The 17,802-nt window shown below is 33.6% G+C and overlaps 1 protein-coding gene across 9 annotated transcripts in view; it reads right to left on the bottom strand.

Moving 5' to 3' along the window:
* Positions 1-17,802, bottom strand: part of LOC100334642 (CASK interacting protein 2) — a 111,985-nt gene that overhangs the window by 11,391 nt on the left and 82,792 nt on the right. For 4 of the 9 annotated variants that reach the window (XM_073945213.1, XM_073945212.1, XM_073945211.1 and 1 more), the window contains exons 8-12: positions 15,178-15,286; positions 13,131-13,239; positions 9,601-9,695; positions 3,068-3,185; positions 986-1,165 (exon numbers count right to left, since the gene is read on the bottom strand). In XM_073945213.1, coding sequence (XP_073801314.1) covers positions 986-1,165; positions 3,068-3,185; positions 9,601-9,695; positions 13,131-13,239; positions 15,178-15,286 — 611 coding nt within the window. Of the gene's footprint in view, positions 1-985; positions 1,166-3,067; positions 3,186-9,600; positions 9,696-13,130; positions 13,240-15,177; positions 15,287-16,694; positions 16,855-17,802 lie in introns of those variants that run through there. The other 5 variants (XM_073945217.1, XM_073945216.1, XM_073945215.1 and 2 more) reach the window with 2 other exon arrangements.

Genomic DNA, 17,802 nt, shown 5'->3' on the forward strand with positions numbered 1-17,802 from the left:
TATCGTACAACAAAACATAGCTAATTACAACACAGCTAATAAAAACTGCAATTTTAATGGAAAAGTTACATCATTAGAAATATCGCTAGCGCAATAACAGTATCATATATCGTACAACACAACATAGTAAATAAAACTGCATTGTTTATTATAACTAAAGTTATATCATAAGAAATATCGTTATCGCAAGACTCAACAGTATCGCATAATGAAACAGCTAATAAAAACTGCATTTTTCTAAGCTGTATCGTAAGAAATATTGTTATCGGAAGACTCAATAACAGTATTGCATAACGCATAACAAACCATAAAAAAAGTGAAAATTTATATTGCAAGAAAAATTTAACAAAACAGCTAATAAAACTGCATTTTTCTACGGAAAAGTTACATCAAAAAATATCGTAAGGGCAATACTCATCAAAAATATTGCACATTGTATAAAAAACAGTTAATAACAAAACATAGCTAATAAAAAACTGAGTTTTTCTACTCAACAGTATCGCATATCGTAAAACAAATCACAGCTAATAAAATTGCACCTTTCTGGAGAAAAGTGATATTGAAAGAATTATTGATATCGCAACACTCAACAAAAGTAGCGCACATCATATAACAAAACATAGTTAATAACAAAACATAGCTAATACCAACACAGCTAATAAAAACTGCATTTTTTTAGAAATATCGCTAGCGCAATAACAAGTGTTGTATATCGTACAACAAAACATAGCTAATAAATAACTTGCTAATAGCTAATAAAAACTGCATTTTTCTAGGTAAAGTTTTATCGTAAGTAATATCGTTATCGCAATACTCAACAACAGTATCGTTTAGCATATAACTAAACAGCTAATAAAAATTGCATTTTTCTAGAGAAAGTTATATCATAAGAAATATCTTTTCCCTGTATCGTGCAACACTATGTAATGAATGAGATTACGGAAACGTTAATGATTAGGTCTCTGTTAGAAAGCGAGTGTTATACCTGTGTTGCTGCTCAGAGCGTTGGCATGGGGCAGGAGCAGGTGTGGGTTAGGGGTGTACAGAGTGTAGGAGTCGTCAGTTTGAGGCGCACCACTCAGACTCAAGCTGGGACTGAGGGCGGGCCTGGAGAACAGCTGCTGTCTGTGGCTGGGCAGAGATGCGTGTCGAAGCAAGGTGCCCCCTACAGGACAACACACATATGACAGGAGTAGTGGGTTAATGAAGCGGATGGAGGTTAGAAATGAACACTGACTGCGTCTCGAAAAGAAGTAACAAGCCAACTTGTTGACTCACAATATGTCGGTGACAACAATTGTAGGTAGTTCCAAGGTCAATACATGATGCTGATTGGCCATTGTGTTTGTGCTCAACGGATATGATTGGCCACGAAAATCATCGGTTTACCGTTTTTCACCAAGTGCAAACAGATACACAAACACCGGAGGGTTTCAAAGCCATGTCGATCAGTTGATCCATCAATGGATATGTCAGCACATAGACAGATCAGCTGATAGAAGCGGCTGTAAAACAATCCAGTGTCCGTGTATCAGTGTTTGCACTTGGTGAAGAATGGTAAACTGATGACCTTCACAGCCAATCACAGTCATTTCTGTTGAGCATAATGCCCAATCCGCGCTGTTTAACCCTTGTGTATTGTTCAATCTGACAACCCTTTCATTATGTTGAGGGCTGTTTTTACCCCATTGACTTTCATTATAATCACATTTGTTGATTGCAAAAGCCTTGACAATTCTTTATTGTTGGTAGTTTTTTAGTTATAATGCAAGTCAACGGGGCAAAAACAGCGCAAACATATTGAAAGAATAGTCAATTTGAACAGAGTGTACTGTTGAGTTTTTGAAAATCTTTTCAACATCTTCCCAAAATATGTGTCAAAATAAGATTTTCCAGCAAAAATAATTTCATTTGATGAAACACAGAGAAGGTTATGGCCAAATTAAGTCTCAAAATCACACTGGGGTACATGAAAACAACCCAACAGCACACGAGGGTTAAGAACGTGCTAAACAGCGCTCAAAATTTAGCGGGAAACGGGTATACTGATATATATATACACACACACACATGCATACATACATACATACATACACACATATACATATATATATATATATATATATATATATATATATATATATATATATATATATATATATATATATATATATATATAYATACATACATACATACATACATACATACATACATACATACATATATATATATATATATATATATATATATATATATATATATATATATACACACACACATATGTGTATATAAAGCAGTAATCAAAGCAAAAGGTGGCTACTTTGAGAAGGTGTGCCCAAACTTTTGGTCAGTACTTTATATATATATATATATATATATATATATATATATATATATATATATATATACACACAAAAAAAAAAAAAAAATATATATATATATATATATATATATATATATATATATATATACATACATATATATATATATATATATATATATATATATATATGTATATATATATATATATATATATACACATACATACATACATACATATATATATATATATATATATATATATATATATATATATATATATATATATATATATATACAAAAAAAAAAAAAAAAATATATATATATATATATATATATATATATATATACGTGTATATATATAAATATTTTTTTGTTTATATATATATATATATATATATATATATATATATATATATATATATATATATATATACTTTTGATCTATACTGTATAATAATAATAATAGATTTTATTATATATTCTATATAATATACATTATATATGTTGCGATCTCAATAATCAGCAATTTCAGCTTTCAGACGCAGCCATATATATTACATGGGAAGCAGTGAGATGGAAGAAACAGAGTCACAAATATTAGCTTGTTATTAATTCAGCGAAGCAAACGCTGTTATTTGTAAGGTTAATGGATGTGACAAAATCTCTTAAGATGAAAATATGCAGCGAAGCTCCAAAAATCTGTGAAATCTTGGAGGAAAACCCATGATTCCCCACGATGAAGTACCTGAGCGTCGGCTGATGACCTCTACTATGGAGGGTGGGAAGTATCCGATTCGGTCTGTTCCTCTCTGGGTGTCGTGAATGTGTCCTTTCCAGCGTCCGTCCACATGCTGCTCGATCACCTGCGTTCACAACACACTCAGCTCAACATTACCGTCTCATAGGAGTGTTTAACGGTGGGAAGATTTTGATCAACATATTTTTAAACATAATAGTTATTTATGTTGGCTTGAGAAAGCCAACATACTGTTATACTACTCTGTCCTTGAAAACAAACGTATCTCCTCCTAGGCCGTTCATGCCACAAGGCCCAAATGTGGTCAAAATGTGCCTTCTGCATTTAAGATTGTTGCTATATCTCCTCATGCTTATAAGACTTATCATTTTTTTTTTATGAAATATTTAAAATATTACATTTTTATAATCCGGGCATATAAAAAAATTAGGTCCCACTTTATATTAAGTGGCCTTAACTAATATGTACTTACATAGGTATGAATAGTTTGTTACAATGTACTTATTGTGTAAATACATGTATTTACTGTGTACTTACGCTTGATTAAATACATGTATGTAGTTACATCTGTAGTTAACTTTTGTAATTACATTTGTAAATACACTGTTGATCATCCCTTACACCTTAACCCACCCTTAAACCTACCCATGCCACCAAACCTGTCCATAACCCAACCTCTATTCCAACTCAAAAGCACCACAAGTGTTCTCAAATACATTATAAACACAGTAAGTACATTGTATTTATTTTTTGATGTAAGTACACAGTAGTTAAGGCCACTTAATATAAAGTGGGACCAAAAATTATACAAGCCCCAAATTTGGCCAAAAGCTGTATTTAGATGCGTTAGATTTTGTTGCTATATCTTTAAGGTTTATCAGACTTATAGTTTTCCAATAAATAATTTTTAAGCATTATTTTTCTTATAATATGGCAAGCCATTTTTGACTTAAACTCCATATTTTTTACTGATATGGCAAGACATTTTTGCATGTATCACTTTCACACTTATTAAGCATTGTATTTTCAAAAAATACGGCAAGCCATTTTTACATAATGTTCATTCCTTAGTCTCTTTATTAATCAGGGGTCGCCACAACGGAATGAACCGCCAACTTATCCAGCACTTGTTTTACACAGCGAATGCCCTTCCAGCCGCAACCCAACACCAGGAATACATAATGTTCAAGTCCAGTTTTTGACAATCATAAAGACTGTCATAGAAACATCGGGGTTGATTAAGGTCACTCATATTGCCAAGAAGCTTTGATGTATCATCACTAACCTGTCAAATGTCCCCATAGCAATAAAACAGTATAACCTAGCAACCATTTAAAAACAGCAATATCTCTACATCAGAACATCGTAGGGACCTGGGCATTGGCTCGTTTGACTCATGCTAGCAAATGGGACTTCCTGTGTACTATGCATGGTAACAATGATAATGGAAGCCAAGTGCTAATAACGATTAGCTACATGCTATGAATGATTATCTAAATGCAATAACATATGCTAGAAATGCCTACTAAGTATCAGAAATTGATCAAACATGTACACGAGCATTGCCATTTAACAACTGCTTAGCAACCACCTAACAAATCCATAAACGTTTTAGCAACTGCCTAGCAACCACTTAGCAACCGCCGCCGTGCTTCCTGCCAACTGCCATTCCCAGTCCTAGCGCAGCCACGTTGGCTTTCTCAAGCCAACATCAAAGTTTATCAATGAACTTTAGGTTCTAGTTTAATATCTAAACTCTTTTCTCTTCGCCATGATGACAGCACATAATACTAACACTAGTAATCAGCTTAAAGTGACATGTAAAAGCTTAATTTAACATGTGTTTGGACTGTGGGGGAAACCGGAGCACCAGGAGGAAACCCAGGCCAACACAGGGAGAGCATGCAAACTCAACACAGAAATGCCAACTGACCCAGCCGGGACTCGAACCAGCGACCTTCTTGCTTTGTGAGGCGACAGTGCTAACCACTGAGCCACCGTGCCACCTAGTTCATTTCAGTTAACTCATCTATATATATACTCATCGATGAACTTCAGTGTTTGGACTCTCAGTAATGACTTCAAACCACACTGAACTGAGCTAAACTGAACTGAACTTAAACACTAAAAACTGAACTACTCTGATCCGGTTACTATGACCATTTATGTGAAGCTGCTTTGACACAATCTACATTGTAAAAGCGCTGTACAAATAAAGCTGAATTGAATTGAATTAATGGAAATAATTTGATCAACATTTTTATCCCGCCCAGCCCTGCTGTCTACAAACGCAAGCACTCGGGCTTTCAATCCATTTTTCACGTCTTTAGCAACCAGTCAAAACAGAGGAGGAGGAGGTCGGCGATTCACAGACAATGAACGATCTGAAAGCTTTCTGAAAGTTAGATAACACCATCCAGTCGCCCACTCCCAGCTCAAACACACATTACAACACACACACACACACACAACGGCGCAACAAAAACACACGGCTCTGAAGCCTCCAGAAGGTGACCCACACGCTACTCTGCCCACGTCTTCCTGACAAACAACACTGCGCCAAAACATGCAGAGCATCGAGTTCACTAATAAACACTTGTTTATCTTTGGCATGCTCTAAAAAAAAGAACCAAGGCCATGAAGAGAAAGAGGGAAAGACAAAGAAAGAGATGCTTGATGCTAGGACTACAGAGGCAGTCCTTTAATTGAACAACTTTGATCAAATAAAACCCACGATTCCCAGTACTGGGTTGTGGCTGAAAGGGCATCCGCAGCGTAAAACATATATAGATTAGTTGGTGGTTCATTCCATTGTGGTGACTCATGATAAATCGAGGACTAATTCGAAGGAAATTAATGAATGAAACCTGCTTATCTTTAATAACCTGCCTTTTCCTAAATATGCGTATGTTTCAGTCATTATTATTTATTGTAAAATAAATATATATTAAAAGTAATACAGGCGCAAGACGTGTTTGGCGTGATCTGCTGCTATTTTCAGACCAGCGCAACAGTAATTTCCGCGTTTTCCGACCACGTTGTTTAAATAGCGAATTCATTTCAGGGTTCAACGCTAAGGATTTTTTGTACTGGTCTGATTGGGCCAGTGGTTCAGATTTTTACTTGCCCTGCCATAATTTTTACTGGCCCCACCAAAAAAAAAGGGAAGTTAATAGCTATATTTTAGCCGCATATTTTAAATAATATGTCAAAAAATAAAGTCTGTGAATCTACAATTTTAATACTTAAAAAAAATTAATTAAAGTGTTATGCAAACAAAAAGAGTAGTATGGAAAATGTAGAGGTATTTTATTACAGTTGAAAATTATTTAACAAAAGATGGGCTGACTTGTCAAACTGATGGCAAACTGTGCAAAACATCACATTTTTTTTGTCGCGTTGTTCACATGTAAATGTCTGCTTCCAAGACATTAGAAATTGACATTTTCTTTTAGCCTTCTCTGTACTGGTTGTTACCAGGTTATGGAAAAAAATTGCATGCTCAAAACATCAAATCAGATAAGAGGAACCGGAAAGCAATATGGTGTTTACGACATCACAGAGAAGGTAATGTTTAAAGACTTAAAAGCACAAACTTAAAATCCACGCAATTGACAAATAGTCGCAGACAAATTAAATGTTAGTGACAAGGCAGCACTGTCCCAATCGGGCCAGTAATGATCCTGTCTACTGTCCCAAGCGTCTCTCACGCTGGCCCTGGGCCACCAGGCAGTCCTTATTGTTGAGCCCTGCATTTTGCGCACACTCTGTGGACTGATGGGTGTGCTGGTCTATAAAGGAGGTGTGTTGAGGCGTATTGTTGGCGTGTTGCTATTTTGAAGAACTAAAATTGACCAACTAAAAGCGGCTCTAGTTTCCAGGGCACAGCACGTTAGTTATGCGTCTATGCAGGTCCAAACGCTTAAGCCTCCCTTCCACTGCACACGACAAACGACAATCGACAGACCGGGAGTCATTCATTTCCAATGGAGAGCAGTCTGGGAGCTGTGTGGAGCTCTGATCATCTCCGCATGTGGAAAAGTCTGATCTGATTTGAGCTGCGGATGCGTTGAAATATTTGCGATTAGACCGTATGCGACCGGCCTACCGGATGTAATGTATTCCAGTGTTGTCCAAGCAGGTCCGTGTGCGTGAGATGAGAAATACTAGTACTAGATGAGAAATACTATGCGACCAGCCTACCGGATGTAATGTATTCCAGTGTTGTAATGTATTCCAGTGTTGTCCAAGCAGGTCCGTGTGCGTGAGATGAGAAATACTAGTTTATTTGGTTATTTTTTGAATTAGAAAAATCCTATATTAAAAAATAAAAACATTTCTGTTCATAAATGCAAGTAATAAAGTAATAAAAATCTAATTTTTTAATGTTGTCTCCACATTCCCTCCAATATTTTTTAGCGGTCTCTGAGTTTCTAGTATTTATTCATTCATTCAACCACTGAACGCACAGAGAATACTGGCTCTTGCTTTTGCACTCCTTTATTTCGCACACTGCCAGAACAGCTTCTCTTCCATGGTGCACGACAGAACTGAAAATACTGTGCGATTGCCACAAGGGGGCGTATTCCGACAGTCCTGTCCAAGTGTCGTGTGCAGTGGAAAGGCGTGTTTACACATTGCTGAATACACACAGGATGCACAACAACACACAAATATCTATACATATTAAAACAAGATTTTTTTCTACATAAATGTAAAACCACTGCCTCCATGCCTTCTTAACCTGGGAGGGAAGGGCTTTTTCAGTTTATTCATGTCAACCTGCATCCGTATAATGTGATTATCAGCAGTATTATTGATTATCTGCAGATTTATATCTGTTTTAATCAACACAAGTGTAGATGTGTCCACCTGTGGGGTTTTGGAAACGTCTGCATCAGCATATTTGGATAAGAACAGGACGTGTGTTTGGATGTAACTCAGTTTTCTTACCACATTTGATTATTATTGTTCATTTATTCCTTTGCTGGAGATTAGAACTGAATTTAGAAATAGTTTTCAAGCAAATGTTTGCGCTTAACAAAGGAAATTAAACATGTGGGCTAATGGATGTGTTCAGTGGAGTGAGTGTCCACCGTTTCCTCACTCCAGCAAAGTAAAGGAGCAAAGAGTAAAAGTAAAGTAAAGAGACTGAAAGGAGGAGGCTCGTTCTTTATCCTCGCGCTGCAGATGCTCTGTTTAACTGTTTTCTCAGAGATGCTTTCAGTTTTTACACTTACAACCGACTCCTAAAGGGAATGTGAGACGAGACTCTAATGGGTTTATTGCACGTTATGCACCCAGAACTCATCAAGAGAATAAGCACAACCCTGTTAGACCATGTGCCGGGGCGCAGAGCGTATTCATCCATGCTTTGAAATAGCACAAGTGGACTCATTCATTCATTCATTCATTTTATTTTTGGCTTAGTCCCTTTATTAATCAGGGGTCGCCACAACGGAATGAACCGCCAACTTATCCAGCATATGTTTTACACAGCGGATGCCCTTCCAGATGCAACCCTTCACTAGGAAACATCCATACACACTCATTCACACACATACACTACGGACAATTTAGTTCACCAGTACCGCATGTGTTTGGACTGTCAGGGAAACCGGAGAACTTGTAGGAATCCCGCACCAACACGGAGAGAACATGCAAACTCCACAGAGAAATGTCAACTGACCCTGCCGGGGCTCAAACCAGTGACCTTCTTGCTGTGAGGTGATTGTGCTACCCACCGTGCTGCCCCAAAGTACATTCAGACACGCCCTTAATGCTTCAGACCACAGGTGTCAATTGCAGTTCCTGGAGGGCCGCTGCTCTGCACAGTTTAGTTCCAACCCTGCCCCAACACACTCACCTGTAGGTCTCAAACAAACCTGAAGGGCATGATTAGTTTGATCAGGTGTGTTTAATTAGGGTTGAAACTAAACTGCGCAGAGCTGCGGCCCTCCAGCAACTGGATTTGACACCTGTGCTTTAGACTTTGAGCCTAGATCATTAAAATAGAGCCCTAAGTGTGTATTTCTTTCAAACATGGATGTTTTAATAAAACTACAAAACACAAAAGAGCTTTGAGTGTTTCTTCCCCTAATTACCATGACCGCATGCATTTCAGTGTCTGCTACTTTTCCTTGTGACTCTAAATAGCACTAGTTCACCCAAAAATGAAAAATGACTCAGGATTTACAGGAGTTTCAAACCTTTATGAGTTTCTTTCCTCTGCTGAACACAAAAGAAGAGTTTTTGAAGAATGCTAAAAACCGGTAACCATTCACTTCCTCATTAGAAAAAAAAAACTAATGGCCAGTTTTCAGCATTCTTCAAAGTATCTTCTTTTGTGTTCAACAGAAGAAAGAAACTCCTACAGGTTTGAATCGAGTAAAGGATGATAAAATAATGACAGAACTTTTGTTTTGTGCGGCGAACTGTCCCTTTGAGGTTGTGCAGTGCAAGTGCAGCACACAAACACACACCGACCCTATATTAAGATTGTGTAGTGCAAGCGTCTGTACCGTGATGACGTCTCCGGCCCGTATGGTGAGGGCTGTGGGGTCGTGAAGATTCCAGAAGTCTTTCAGAGCTCTGACCTGAAGAACTCCTGTCGCTTCTGAACACACACACACACACACACACACACACACAAATGTTAAAACATCAGAAATGCACAAGTCAGACGGTAAATAATGGGTCTTGTCATGATATCTAGTTTTTGTTGTAGGATATATTGCACCAAAGTAAATTGCGATAAATGATATTATTGATCACTTTATCATTATATAATGCCAGAGTGACAATATAATATCATCACAATGCAAGTACACTCTTTCAAAGAGCACATCATATTTTATGATGAAGAATATTGAATTATAGTCTTTTTAACGGTTTAATAATGAGCCATTGGAATCAGAAAGAGAAAACACGTCTCCCAAGTGAATATTATTAAACGTTAACACAAAAGTGCAAGGTATAGAGTAACAGAGGCTGTGATATCTGCTAGCAGATCTATTTTCAGCTGTCAGACTGCCACATGAAAATGTATGATAGCATACCTGTCAACCCTCCCGTTTTTCCCGGGATACTCCTATATTTTACAGTTCTATCCAGCTATCATCCCATAAAGGTATTTTCCCGTATTTCTCCCGAATTTTCAGTCTTTCTCTGAACAGCCTCCCTATACGCAACCCATACCGCCGAACCACCAGGGGTCGCCCCTTGCTCTAAAACGTGAGTCTTCTGTGCTTTCACTTTGTTTAGGAATGAAAACACTTATAAATATTAAAAACGGCGCGATTCCATTTCCTTTTGATCAGTGGCGCAACAAGGGGGTATGCAGTATATGCGGCGCATAGGGGCGCCACACATGGGGGGGCGCCGTTGTGCCAAAACTATTTTTTTAAACTATCCTTATTAAAAGTTTCAAATAATAAAAATAAATAAATATGTTTTGTTAAAAAACATTATTTTGCGTTTTAAACGAATATAATATTGTTATTGTTTAGTTCAAAATCATTTAACACAATAACATGCAGTCCCACAGCCGAAAGTGTTCATGTAGATGTAACTGTTTAGATTTGCTTTTGTTTTTATCAAAATAAACTGTCAAATCATACATAATGTCAAAAGTTATAAGATTAATCTGAAAATTTGTCTTCATTTATTATTAATGAATTAATATAAAATAAGAGGGATCACACAAAATTTGAACCCGCATACCCCTCAGTAAATGTGTAGTTGCGCCCCTGCTTTTGATTACAGGTGCCGTCGCCCATCCCTTAATGGTCCATGACTGTCAGCTGACGCGCTCCATAGTGATAAACAGACGCTGTTTCCCAAACAGATTCTGTACACGCGATTGGAAGCGGAGAGAAAAGTCTGGCTTTTGGGTGCGTGTTTGAACAGACAAACACACATAATTAATAATAATAACATATGAAGATGTCGATCTTAGTGGGGTTTTTTTTTCAAACACAACTAATTTCGTCTTAAATGAGCATAAAAAGTTAGGAAAGCAGTCGAATGCTTTCATTATAACATTAGATGTTTGTATTTTTAAAGGGACACCTCTTATTTAATGTAATAAAAAAATCGTAATAAATGAGAGATTCATTGGTTGCTCTTTAATCAGAATGTGTGAGAGAACGGCTAATGAGTGGAGAAACGGATAATGAGATTGATAGCTTGATTCCGTTTCATTTTAACAGTTAATTTTAATAAGCTGAACTGTCCGCTAATGTATTTGCTGCTAATGTATATATTTATTTTTCTTTTGTTAATAATAATTAAAATCATAGTACTGACCATCTAACGGTTTATTTACAATGAAACAGCTCCAAATGTAATTTGGGGATTTTTTTGGGGGGTGGAGGGTGGAGGGGCAATCCCTTATTATGGTGGGCATATCCCTTATTTTCATATCCCAATGTTGACAAGTATGTGATAGTCATTTACAGTAAATACTGCAGTGTTTTATTAACCATACAGACACTGACACCTCCTATAGAGATAGAGACGTTGCTGGAATTGGTTTTTATGTACAGGCCATATATTTTGCATCACCAGAAATGACTGAGGTCACTTCCATGTGTCCATGAGAAGTCCATATATTGATTATTGTGACCGACCTAGTGAATAATACTATACACATCCCCATACACGAATCTCATGAACACCTTATAACCCAATATTAAAGGAAACATCATAGAGAAGAAAAATCATAGAGAGAAATGTATATTTTACATGTGATATGGCTATATCTAACACTCTTTATAGCTAATAAATATTGTACATGATGTTCTGTTAAGGCCTTGTGTAGTTTCTGCAAATGCTGGATAGTAAGCAGCAGGTTTTTCCACAAATATTTCAATTCAGCAAATAAAATTATTATTTAATAATAATTAAATATTCTGATTATTAACAGTAATAATCAAGCTTATTATATGACCTAAAGTCACATATATTATTAAACCATTTTAGCATATTTCATATTAAAAGCGTATCGATCATATTGATGAGGCTTGTATTATTATTACTCCTATTATTATTATCTTATTATTATGTAACCTTATCAATTTATTAAATATTAATTAATTAATTAATTAATTAATTAATTATTAATTAATTATTAATTAATTATTAATCTTTTATATTATGTAATATAATTGTTTTGTATAGTTTTGCTTCTATGTATTTGTTTCTATGTATTATATGTATTATATATATATATATATATATATATATATATATATATATATAGGTATATATGTGTATATATACACCTATATATATATACATATATATATATATAATACATAGAAACAAATACATAGAAACAAAACTATACAAAACAATTATATTACATAATATAAAAGATTAATAATTAATTATTATTAATATTTATTAAATTAATAATATTACGTAATAATAAGAGTAATAATAATACAAGCCTCATCAATATGATCGATACGCTTTTAATATGAAATATGCTAAAAAGGTTTAATAATATATGTGACTTTAGGTCATATAATAAGCTTGATTATTACTGTTAATAATTAGAATATTTAATTACTATTAAATAATAATTTTATTTGCTGAATTGATATATATATATATATATATATATATATATATATATATATATATATATATATATATATATATATATATATATATATAACCTATACCTATATATACCTATACCTATACCTATATATATATATATATATATATATATATATATATATATATATATATATATAAAATACATAGAAACAAAACTATTCAAAACAAGTATATTAATTATATTACATAATTGTAAAAATGTATATATAATTTGTATCTCGTGCAAATTTGAAAGTGAAAGTAAAAGGCAGGCGAGCTTGATTTGATCTCTGTATTTGAGTACATGTCTCCCCCTTGTGGCTGTTAAACAAAACTGCAACAATTGTAGTTGTCTAACAAGACCAGGGTTAGATTAAGTAACTGCAACTGGCCTAGTATGAGAGCACAAAGCACACACTCCACATACACACTGATGGACACAGACCTCGTAGCAGCTGCTTGATGTCTTTGCTGGCGTGGCATGCGGTGAACTGGTTGACGATGTCCAGTGCTGTCTGATTGTAAGTGTTACGGATATTCACATCGATGCCCGTCTGAAAGGCAGAAAAACCAACATTAGCATTAGCATAGTCATGGATCGGACTATTTTTCGGATCAGCCAAAAAGGGCAGGAGTCAAATGTCATTTGTTTTCCATTTTTTACAGAAACAGCACTGCAAGACACTTTTAGTTTTACCAAACAGAATTTAGAAACTGTAATTTAATTAAAAATAAAAGGAAGAAATAATCAGCTGAATAAACATAAATAGTAAAATATTCAGTATTGTAATAAACAAAAATCATTTCTGAAGAATTATTCAGTGGCATGTTTTTGATGGCTGGTTGTCGCCACCTATAGGTTAAATAATGTAATTGCTACCTACAACTTTCATTTTTAAGCATCAAGTTAAACGCATATGATGGATATTTTAATCTTTACCATAAACATCAGTGTTTTATCAAAAACTATAAGCTGTTCTGCCAGTACTTCTGGCAACCCTGACACCCTAACCCTAACCCATCCACTCTAATATTGTGATTGCCAAATATACTAGTAATAACACTTAAATGCCAATTTAAGGCACACACCAAAGCAAAAATGATCCAAATTTTTAACTCAATACAAAAAAACAGCCTTTAAAGAAATTAGGGAGGTGAAATTATTAGACTGTGACTGATCAGACTTAATATCATATGCAATTATGTACCAAAAACTTTGTAATAACATGCTTTGATTATCAATAAACATTTATTATAATTATTATTATGATCATTTATATCATCATTATTATTATTATTATCATTATTTTTATTATTATAATTATCATTATTATTATTATCATTATTATTATTATCATTATTATTATTATTATTATTATTATTATTATTATCATTATCATTATTATTATTATTATCATTATTATCATTATCATTATTATTATTATTATCATTATTATTATCATTATTATTATTATTATCATTATTATAATCATTATTATTATTATTATCATTATTATTATTATTATAATCATTGTCATTATTATTATTATTATTATTATCATTATTAATATTATTATTATAATCATTACTATTATTATTATTATCATTATTATTATGATTATGATTATTATTGTTGTTATAATTATTATAATTATTATTATCATCATTATTAATATTAATATTATTATTATTATTATCATTATTAATATTAATAATATTATTATTATTATAATTATTACTATTATTATTATTATCATTATTATTATTATTATTATCATTATCATTATTATTATTATCATTATTATTATTATCATTATTATTATTATCATTATTATTATTATTATTATCATTATTATTATCATTATCATTATTATTATTATTATTATTATTATCATTATTATAATCATTATTATTATTATTATTATCATTATTATTATTATCATTATTATTATTATCATTATTATTATTATTATTATCATTATTATTATCATTATCATTATTATTATTATTATTATTATTATCATTATTATAATCATTATTATTATTATTATCATTATTATTATTACTACTACTACTATTGTTATTGAAGTCTTCTTTAAAGTTCATCAGAAACCGAAAAACAATCTATTTGATGAACAAAATTCAAAAGAACAGCATTACAAATATCCTTACTGAGGCTATCGATCAATTTAATGTGTCCTTGTTGATTAAAATTAATTTTTTATAACTGCACACTTAGAAACAAGAGTAATATAAACATAAACACTAATTTAAATACTAAAAAACCTACTTCCACATGAACTAAAATTGTCACAAAAAACAAGATTGTCACAAAGAAGCATATGATGGGCCGTTATAAAGAAAGATTCTGCTTAAATGAACTAAAATGCACATAAAATTATGATTTTTATTTGTGGCACAGTGATCAAAATGTGTAAAAGGAGGTTTGAAGACCCGTGCAGTAAAAATGCCTCCACAAACAGATGACTTACATCCAGAAGGAGCCGCACTACTTCTGTTTTCCCATAGAGGGCGGCCTCGTGGAGCGCTGTGCCTGCTTTAGTGGTTCTGTTGATGTCAATTCCTGCTTTCAGAAGAAGCCTGCAGACAGACAAGCGATGGAAACTCAATGAATGGTGGACTCACTGACGACTACGACACAGAGAAAGAGAGAGGAGACGACAGCCTCTTTAGCGCTCTGTGGTATATTTACATACTAGAGGGCCTATAATACACACAGACTTGTGGAATTCACACACTCACACACACACACACACACACACAGATCTGGGGGAATCAGAGACGCTCATCTGTCGGGATCCTGGATGGAATTTCAGTGGGAATGCCAGACATTAGAGGAGATCTGTTAGCGTGACAGCCGCAGAAAACACACACACACACACATATGCACACATGCACATCATGACCACACAAACTAAAAATAAATCACAATACGCAAATTTTAATTGTCACAAAACCTTTGAAACTTCCTTGTGCCATCATTTCGCTGATATTTAAAGTGGTCATGAAGACATTTTAATTCCCTTTATCTTTTGACATATAGGTCAATGTATTATAAACCAATCCTGTAAGTTTCAGACCTAAAACTTTCTTGTTAGTATCGAGTTCGGTACCAGTCGGTACTGATATTTTAAAAAATGGCAAACTAGCATTTGAGCACTGTTGAGCACGTTCTTTAACACCGCTGACTGGCCATTGTGTTCACATGCTCAACAGAAATGACTGTGATTGGCTGTAAAGGTCATCAGTTTGCTTTAAAGTCGCGTATATCAGTCGATCCATCAGCGCATCGCTCATACGTCAGCTCATAGACTGTTCAACTGATTGATCCAACTTGTGCGGAATCCACCTGGATGATGCAATGACAGCCATTTTTGCGTTAGAGTGTACACCACACATCACGGTTATGATATGGGGATGATTTGGAGGCCATGATGGACAGAAGCCATTGGGCAAATTTGGCCGGGATACTGGGAACACATCACTACCAGGAGTCAGGAGCTCGGTTTACTGTACGATCCCTTCAAGTTTGTCATGACATAGATGTGTTGGTAGAAGAACAGTGTGACGTAAGCATGATGAGAACGATGACATGTACTGACACATGCTTAAGTCATGCTTCTCAGTGTTGGAAAACGTGGCATGCGTTTGCTAAGACTCAACATGTAGGCACGCTGTTCAATGTCATGCAAGTGGAATCTGAAACGTCAGTGTGTTGTGAAGCATGATCCTGAGTGTGTTGTGAAGCGTGACATGAGTGTGTTGAGACATGTTTAGAAATAATGCACAGAGGACTGATATTTTTGACACAAACTACTTTAAAATCCTACGCACTTTTAGTTTTGTTCTTATATTACATTACATTACATTACATTACATTACATTAAATTACATTATATTATATTATATTATATTATATTCTACATCTTGCTTATATACACTATGAACAGCAGCTACGCTAATTATTCTCTTTATTCTCTATTTTCACCTGGGGATACTCATCCCGAGGTCCTCAGATTAGGCGGAGTCACTGATTGGATCCAAGACCAGCGACGTGATGATCCCAAGGATTCCATATCCGGGACCAGGCCATATCCTGAGCTGCTGCTGCGCTGATGGTCGTGGGGAGTGGAGAACATGAGTCTGATTCCAGAGATGCTCCAGGGACAGACGAGTCTTCATTGAGGCCATCTTCCAGCATAAACCACGGCGAATGAATTTCTGCACAAGACTTTTGGCCAGCGGAGAAATTAAAATGGTCGTGCCCAACTGAGTCTGGTTCCCTCAAGGTTTTTTTTTTTCTTCACACCCATCAGGTGAAGTTTTTTTTTTTCCCTCTCCGCTGTCGCCACTGGCTCGCATGGTTCAGGATTGGTAGAGCTACGCATCGATGAATTGGCTCTTCAGTGTTTGAACTCTCAGTAATGATTAAATCACACTGAACAGAGCTAAACTGAACTGAACTGAACTTAAACACTAAAACCTGAACCACACTGTTCCAGTTACTATGACCATTTATGTGAAGCTGCTTTGACACAATCTACATTGTAAAAGCGCTATACAAATAAAGCTGAATTGAATTGAATTGAATATATTATATTATATTATATTACATTATATTATATTATATTATATTATATTATATTTTAAATATTTTTATATTATATTTTATTATACTTTTATAATATATTATATTATATTTTTATTATATTTTATGATATTACATTATATTTTTATACTATATTATATTATATTTTTATATTATATTATATAATATTATATTAATTTATATTTATATTTTTATACTATATTATATTTTATTTTATTATATTTTTATATTATATTATATTATATTATATTTTTATATTATTTTATATTTTAATTTTTTATATTTTATATTTTTATATAAAAATATAAAATATTTACATTTTTTATATTTTATTGTTTTTATATTATATTTTATTATATTTTATATTATATTATATTTTTATAACATTTTAATATTATATTATTTTTTATTATATTTAATGATATTACATTATATTTTTATATTATATTATATTATATTTTTATACTATATTATATTATATTTTTAT

This window comes from Danio rerio, chromosome 3, assembly GCF_049306965.1.
Source record: "Danio rerio strain Tuebingen ecotype United States chromosome 3, GRCz12tu, whole genome shotgun sequence".
NCBI lineage: Eukaryota > Metazoa > Chordata > Actinopteri > Cypriniformes > Danionidae > Danio > Danio rerio.